The 8,262-nt window shown below is 41.9% G+C and overlaps 1 protein-coding gene across 1 annotated transcript; it reads left to right on the forward strand.

Moving 5' to 3' along the window:
- Positions 1-1,905: 1,905 nt before the first annotated feature.
- Positions 1,906-8,237, forward strand: FAM162B (family with sequence similarity 162 member B). The gene is made up of 4 exons (XM_067294584.1): positions 1,906-2,002; positions 2,357-2,468; positions 7,022-7,130; positions 7,381-8,237. The coding sequence occupies exons 1-4, from the start codon at positions 1,906-1,908 to the stop codon at positions 7,477-7,479; spliced, it is 417 nt and encodes a 138-aa protein (XP_067150685.1). The 3' UTR covers positions 7,480-8,237.
- The last annotated feature ends 25 nt before the right edge of the window (positions 8,238-8,262 follow it).

The raw sequence follows: 8,262 nt of genomic DNA on the forward strand, positions 1-8,262 counted from the left end.
CAGTTCTGCTGATTGCAGGTGGCACTTATTGCAGTCATGAGAAGTAGCATCGCTCATGAATAGTAACATGCTGTCAGAGCTATGCCATGACTCTACATCTGTGGGTTACCAAAATTACTAGCAAATAGTAGCAGTATTCAGGATGCACCACTGAGCAGCCCAGCCCAAGCTGCGCTGTCTCTACCTACCCCTTGCAGCTGCATCTCCAGAGACAAGGAGACTTGTCCAGTCTCTCTGCTCAAGCAGAAAGAAAGCAAAGGAAGAAGAGCTACAAGCAGACCATAACTCCTATTTTATCCTCTATGTTATTTCTTCTGGTGCTTCTGCTTCTCCCCCAAAACATTCAGAAATAGGGCAGAACAGCTGTCTGTGTGTGCAAATAGGTGCATGTTCTTTGTTTTGGTTATTTTTAAACAGTCATCAGAAAGCCAGTGTGTGGCTTTTATACAGATCTCAGAGAGAACTGGATTTTTCTGTTTAGACAATGTCTTATTTGCAAAAAGACATTTTTTTCCTGCAATAGAATGTGAGAGGATTTTTTTTTTAACTTGGCATGAATTAAATGGATTGGAATGGCTTTGATGTCCATTAATAAGGACATTTTGTTATTTTAATGATTTCAGAATGGAAACTGTACATGTTCAATTATGAAAATATCAACATGGGGCTTTTTATTTCATAGAAAACACTTTATTGAAAGTCTTTCCAGAATGAAATGTTGTCCAAATGGCATTTTTAAAAACTTATAATATCAAGGAAGCTAACAATTACTTTGGTGACAAATTTCTGATTATCTCCGCTCAAGAATTTGCCTTCAGAAAGAGTTGTCTACCTCAGGCTCTGCTGCTGAAAATAAACCGAGGGGTTTGGCTACAAACACTCAAGATTTCTCATCTGCAAGGGACTTGAAAAGCTGCCACCTAGTGACCCATTCGTATGAAACAGGGTTTTCTATATTCTGCCCAAAGTTCTCAAGCTGGTTAACAGAAGTAAAATCATCTGCTGTTTGGTGCCTCAGAAATACTTCTGTTGAAACACCATGTTACATTATCATTGGTATCATGCTAGCATTGGCTGTCATTTATTAAATATGTATTCTGTGCAGAGTTTTCTAGCTTTCTGTTAAAGCATTTTTTCATTTTTTTGCAAGGATATCAGTTTGTACTGAATATTTGTCTTTTTCATTAACAAAGCTTTACTCTGTCCAGCACATAAAAGGGGGGGGGGGGAAAGCAAAAAACATTTTTAATTTGAAATAAACAGAAAAGCGTATCATGAGAATTTGTCTGAACCTTCTAGAAGGGGTAAAATGGATATGCACAGGGTGGCATCACAGGGCATAAGTCCACTTTGTGTTGAAAAATGAAATTGAACCACCTCGTGTGTTTCTTTAGCAAGTTTTGATGTTTTGATGTTTTGATTCAGTGTTAATGTTTTAAGGCTAGAGATTTAGTGTATGAACTTGTTAGGTGGATGAAGTGAGAAGGATGGCTTCTTTCAGTGGCTATTTTCAAGTAGCAGAAATGGTCTCCAGAAAATGACCCACAGACTTATCTCATACAGCTGTTAAAGCTGTCAGAGGAGTTCTCTGGGGAAGGGACAGCTGCTCCCCGGCAGCCCAGGCGCCGAGCAGCAGAGCCGCGGGGCCGCGGCGGTGCTGCTCCTTCAGCAGCTGCCTGCGGAGAGCGCCGGGCGGCTGCACCAAGGAGGGGCCACGGCTCGGACCTTGGAGAAGGCTGAGGGGACATTCGGCTGGGATTGCTGCCCCTCCGCGCCCCGGGGGCCGCAGGGGCTGGGGCGGGCCGGGCCGGGGGCGGGCGGCGGGGCGGGGCCGGGGCGGGCGGCGCCCAGGGAGCAGCGGCGGCGGCGGCGGCGGCGGCGCGGGGGACCGGCGCTGCCCTGGCCATGCTGCCCGCCCGCCTCCGCCCGGGCCGCCTCCTGGCCGCCGCCGGTGCCGCCGGTGCCGCGGGCCGAGACCGCGGCCTGGGCGGTGTCAGCCGCGGTAAGGGCGCGGGGAGCCCCGAGCCGGCGCCGGCCCTCCCGCCGCGGCGCTGCCCCTTCCCGGGCTCCCACCGGGGCGGTTTCCCACGGAGAGGAAAGCGGGGCGGATTTCAGGGCTGGAGCCGGCGTCGGACGCCGCGGGGGTTCATTGCATGCAGAGGTTTTCGAGATGCGGTGTAGAGACAACTCTGCGTGGGAGAGAGGGAACACCTGGAAGTTAACCCCTGAGTGGGCTGCTTCCAGCAGCTGGGATGGGCAGTAAGAAGGGATTTCCCTTTCCACAGTTACTACCGTGCCCGTCCTTTACTCTTAGTGCATGGTGTGATGGGGTGTTTTTTTTTCTCTGATCCTTAAGCTGAGCAGGCTCACAAGGTGGCTGCAAGTTACAAGCCTTCGAAGTTTGACAAAAAAATCCTCCTCTGGACCGGCCGTTTCAAGACAGAAGATGAGATTCCTCCGAGGATCCCGTAAGTGTGCTGTCATTGCCTAAGAGCAACTGAGCTGAAAAGAAGGAGGTGGACTCTTCCCAGTCTAAGACTTGTCTATAGGATTTGAACCAGTCAGTAGCTACAACACGGGGGGGGGGGAAATAGAGGGTAGAAGGATTTTCTGTAAAAGGCAGTGAGATGCAGTGAACCTTCTTTCTCTGAATAGAGAGCTCAGGGCTTCTTGGTGACTCTTTTTGCCTTTTTGGATGGGGGGGTCCCTATCCCCTTCATTTGCCTTCAGACCTCACTGGCCAAGCGAAGTGTAGCTTTCTGGAAAGATATCTAGAAGCAGAATCATTAAGAAACACTGCTTTGGTGGCTAAGTAACATTTACCAGTTTACCAGTACAATCCTGAAACCTTGCTTCAGCTGCTGACACCAGATCTACTCTCTACCATGCCTACTGATTTTACTCTGAAAGTTTTAATTGGCCTGTAATGTCATCCCTGTTTGTGCCTGGAACTGTTGCAGTCCTGACGAGGCTGAATAGCTCCATCCCAAGCTCCTGCCAAAGCTGGTGGGAGTTCAACACCTCTGTATACACCCATGGAAGGGGTCATGCCGGTAGGTGCATTCAGATCACAGCTAGCCTGTTCTGATAGGGTTGGGGCCTCATGGTGTGTAGTTGTCTTGTTTTATTTTAAAAGATTGTATACTGTAATTCTTATAACTGTGCTTAGTAATCACCTAGCTAGGACTTTCTCTGCTTTTGTGCATTAGGTAGCCACTGAATAAAAGACAGAAACAATCTGAGAAGTTGTCTCCAGGACCTAGGACTTAGTTGAGTTTACTAGTAGGCCAGAATACCAAGCTTACTTTGCATGGTCTGTTTTCATCCCTATGAATCCGTAGTTCTTTGCTGTACAGAATGAACATGGAGTTTTGAAGATATCCATCCCAGACTTACCTTTAGCTTGATCAGGGCATCTTCCCAGGAAGTGAAAGCTGAGGCCAAGGGAAGGAAATGAACTGTTAAAGGGTGATTCCTGGACAGGCTAGGTGCTCTGATTTTCAGCAGTTGCAGGTTACCTGAATAGCTGTCCTGGATTTCCTGTTGAGGTTTCCTAGGGGAGAGAGCCAACAGTACTTCAAATGGGTTTTACTTTTCATTATATTACAGATTAGCATTTAAACGTGTTGATGGAAATGCTAGTGGGTGATGCCATCTCTTACAGAAGAGGTGCTGCTAATCTGCACAGTGGTAGAGCCTGGTCTTTGTGAGAAGCATCAGCTCTGGCTTCTGGTTTTGAAGGGCTCCTGCCTGGCCTTGCAGCCTCTCCAAAAATGCCAGTGCTCCCAGCTACTAGACGCTCACTCATCCTGTTATTTAACATTCAAAGTCTCCTTGTATCGTGGCTTTGACACCTGATCTAGGAAGCCCAAGTACCCTCTGTGGTCTGGCTCCAGGTCTTGTATCACTTACTCTAGTGGCTTGTTGGTTGAAGCCATGTTGACTTCTCCATTGCTTATTTATCATCAGGTCACACTTTTAAAGATGTTTAAGGAGAAGATAATGCTACTATAAAAATGGAAGAACTTAAGCTGAGACATAATATCGGTTGCCACTGACTTAAACACGGGCAAAAAGAACCCACAAAGGAAGATAATTTCTAAAAATCTATGTTAATATGGAAATTTAAATATGTCAGGCCTGAACTGTTTTCTGGGCTGTGTTTTTTCCTGTCTCTTTGTGACTTGAGGCATCTTTTGCTGGTTATAGATTAAGAAGAAAAAAGTGTTCCTTACTGAAGTTCCCAGAGCCTGGGAGTAAGAATTGGAGCCATCTTGGTAGTTAGCCTCAGTTACATTTATATACTAACTTATTTATTTTACTTATTGCTAATATGCAATCAGAGAAGGATGTTACCAGTAAACAATATTTTCCGTTTATAGCACACATAAACAGTTCTAAAGGAACTGACAGTCACTGAATGATCACAACAAACAAGTTACAACTTACTATAGACCGAAGAGAAGTTTGAGGAAAAGTAGATAAGAAGGTTATGAGAGAAACATCACCCTCCAAAGGCAAATCCAAGGCAAACCAAATACTTGGCATAGTCTTAGCCTCCCCTTCCAACTGATCCATTAATTCCCCTGCTCCCCTCTGCTTGCTGCAAGTTATTCTTTCCCCAGGGAGCTGCTGAGCACCTGAAGCCTGTGTACTGCTACTTGCTGCCTTTTTCTTTGGCTGATAGATATAGTGTTGCCTCTCTCTAGGGCACTGTACTTTTTATCAGCAGAATACGTCCCTGTCTTGGGTGATAAGTTCAGTGCAAGTAGCACACTGAGCTTTATCAAGCAATAATACATCTTGTAGCTTCTCTGTTATTCTTTGTTCCTATCAGTTTCGTTGTTTTTTGAGCAGGGCAGCAGCTTTCTGAATGCTCCATTCTCCTTTACCGTATGTTAATCCTGCTCTATTTCCTTAGAGAAAGGTTTAGGCAGGGCTCAGGCGGCCAGAGAGGTCTGACTGAGAAAAAATTGGACTATTGAAATGAGTGAGAGGTGTTTATAAAAATACAGACCCTTTGCCAGTACATAGACACACATGCACGCAAATCACCTGTTTCAGTGTGGTAGCGGCCTGACAAGAGAATATCACCCCTTTTTGCTTTTTGTGTGATCAAAGTCTTTTTAAAAACTGAAGTTCATAAATCACAATATACTAAAAGAAGCCAATTTTGAAACACTGTAGCTGAACTGTGTCATTACTTTAGCTATTAAAATAAAATACTTAATTGCAAGATCCTGTTATCTGTGAACAAAATGGAGCTGTGGAAGATATTTTGTACCAAGAGCCAAATCTGCAGTCCTTATTCAAGACTTTTACTTCTTAAAAAAAAAAAGAAAAAGAAAAAGAAAAAAGTTGTTATTGACTTCAGCAGAGGTTTAGCCAGAGTCTTAATTAGGGATTAAGTAACACAGGCTCTAATGAGTGATTAAAGAAAAACATAATAAGGTCTGTTTTTCTTAAAGCAGAGGTAGAAAACAAGGAGAAAGTGAAAATCTGTTTCAGAAGAGTTTCAATTAGTGCACTGTGAAATGTAATTACTTTAATAAGCTAGACTAATACAATTTATTTTTTTTTCTTTTGTTGCTACAAATGGATTCTAGATTAATGGTGTCATGTGCTAGCCTGTTGTGTGGTTTGTTTTTGTGATAGATAATGCATTTACCATTGTACAACACAGAAATAGTTCCTTAAACTGTAAGTACTGTCAGTCATCTGCAAGAAACCTGGTACTCACAACATTCATTAGTGCATGCGTGTTTTTGTGTGTGTGGGGGGGGAAGAGTCTAACAGATGCTGGTAAGGCTTGCCATCTTCTGTGATATTAAGCCTTTGAGAGAGAAACATTGCAGTCCTCGGGCTCTTATTACAGACTTCCTTTGTCAGAGTTTTGACTACAAAAATTAAAACATGCTTGGTGTCTCCTACTCTGGTCTTGTTCTTCAAAGGTAAAGTTGCTTTGGGGGGAAAAGATATCAAATTACAAGTTCTTTGTTCACAAAATAAAATTATAGATTCTTTATGTAGTGACCCATTTCAAAAATAAACAAAGCATCTCAACATGCTTTAGGATTAAAAAAAATATGATTGGAAAATAGAGTACAGCCAGCAATGTAGTTAATGCCAGAAATACAATGAACTTTAAAAGCAGCATTCCCAGAAAATAACTGAGCTCAAAGCTTGGTGAAAATTTTAATGAGATGGAGATTTCCCGTCCTCCTAGTTCTCAGAAGTACCCAGCCCACTACCACTTTCTGAAACTCAAAAACGTTTAAATGAGACTTGTACAAATTGAGGTTGTGGAATGTAAAATGCATCTCTTACAGGAACTAGAGCCCAATGCATGGCAAAGTTTTCATTACATTTGCATTTGATGAATATGAAAAACAATCACGTGGATTGCTCTTATTTAGGTATGTATTCCTCTAATAGTGAGGAGAAGCCTTCTTTAAATGATAGAGTTGCTGCTTTTCCAAAGGAGAACTGACTAAAAATCAAAACAAAACACTAGCTTGTAGCAGTACAAACTTTTATTCACATATCCAAACATGTAAAATCCCTAATCTACTGTATACAGGATATCATCCAAACAGGTTAGATATAGCAATGATTTATTTCAAAAGTTAATTTTGAACAGCCAAAGGAACTTTTATCACTTTTGGTTAACACCACATACACTCCTCCATCTGTTATAAAGTACAAAAATATTTAAATTTCACTACACATACAGAGCTTAAGGTAAGGTTTCTAGTATACTTACCCCCAAAATATTTAGGTGCAAATATTTATTGCACGAACAAAAAAGAAAGAAAAAAAAAACCAGCTTAAACCCATTAAGTGGTGCTTTTCTACCAAAAATGGATTAAGATCAGAAAATGCAAAGTTCTTGGTGGTACAAAAGCAATCCAAAGATGCTTGTTTTAGGAGCTAATTTTACGTTTATTCTTCAGTTGTTATGTTATGTCTGTGAAAAGATACTTTGCACAGTTTTGTAATGATTCAATAACTTGAATTGCAGGCCAGAGATGCTTGACAGGGCAAGAAACAAAGCTCGAGTTAAAGCTTGTTACATCATGATTGGACTTTCAATTGTTGCCTGTTTTGCTGTGATTGCTTCGGCTAAAAAGGTGAGTAGATTGCTAGCTACTTAATACATAGCATACTTGGTAATTAAAAGTGATGGAAATCTATGAGAAGTTAATGTAGACAAATCCAAACAGCAACAACTTACTGTTACCATAGCTTTAGGTAACAGATGCTGTTACTACCCGCGACGTCTGAAGGGGTTATTGGCCATTCTTGAGCTGTGGTAGCTTTCCCCAAGGTGTATAGTTATTCCCACTACTTTATTCTGAAGCAGGTGTTTTATTTTTGCAGGCTGCTGCACGCCATGAGTCCTTAACAAGCTGGAACATGGCAAAGAAGGCCAAGTGGCGGAGAGAGGCCGCACTGGCAGCAGAGTCAAAGACAAAGTAACCTTAATTTTGCTCCTACCAAGAGATCCAGAATTTCTTATAAACTGCTACTCTGAATAATTAGTGAATTTAACCACTAAATGGACAACTCTAATATTGCAGTCACACTGGAGCCAAACAATGGCAGTAGTTACAAGATTATGAAAAGAGATGTAGGGTCTCTGTTGCATATGATTAAAACCAGTAATTAATTTCAAGAGATGAGACAGTTTCCTGAGAATGTATGGCATGGGGAGCCACATTTCTGCTGTCTGCCCTAAAACCCTTTCTTCATGCTTGATTTTGAGCTTTGTTATGCAGATAGAAGTTCCTTATATAAAAACCAGTCAAATTTTTCAATGAAAGGTTAAATTCCGCAAAGACCAAGGAGTACTGAAGTGAGATTACCGAAACTGCAAAGATAAGAAAACTCATATAATTTACTGTTGCAGTTCTAAATAAAGAACAAGCAGTAAAAAGCCAGAATATTTCAAATCTTATCAGCAGAATGTTTGGAAAAACAAGGGCAGGGGAAATGTACTGATAATCTTACAAGTTCTCACGTCCTTATAAACTTCGTGGGAATTCCCAAAGAAGTTGTCAGTTGTGGATGTGGAGACAGGTCTGTGATTATCAATCAAAGTACTTGTTTGGCTAGATATTTGCAAAAACTTACTTAAAAACAATCCAAGAAGTTTTCTGTCTGGTGACAGTGCAAAGTCTTAAAGCACACAAGTCAACCAGTTTGAATTCACTTGTTTCAATGCTGCATTCAAAATGGCATTTTTGTTTTCTAGTTTAAGAA

This window comes from Apteryx mantelli, chromosome 3 (genome assembly GCF_036417845.1).
Source record: "Apteryx mantelli isolate bAptMan1 chromosome 3, bAptMan1.hap1, whole genome shotgun sequence".
In the NCBI taxonomy this organism is placed as follows: Eukaryota; Metazoa; Chordata; class Aves; order Apterygiformes; family Apterygidae; genus Apteryx; species Apteryx mantelli.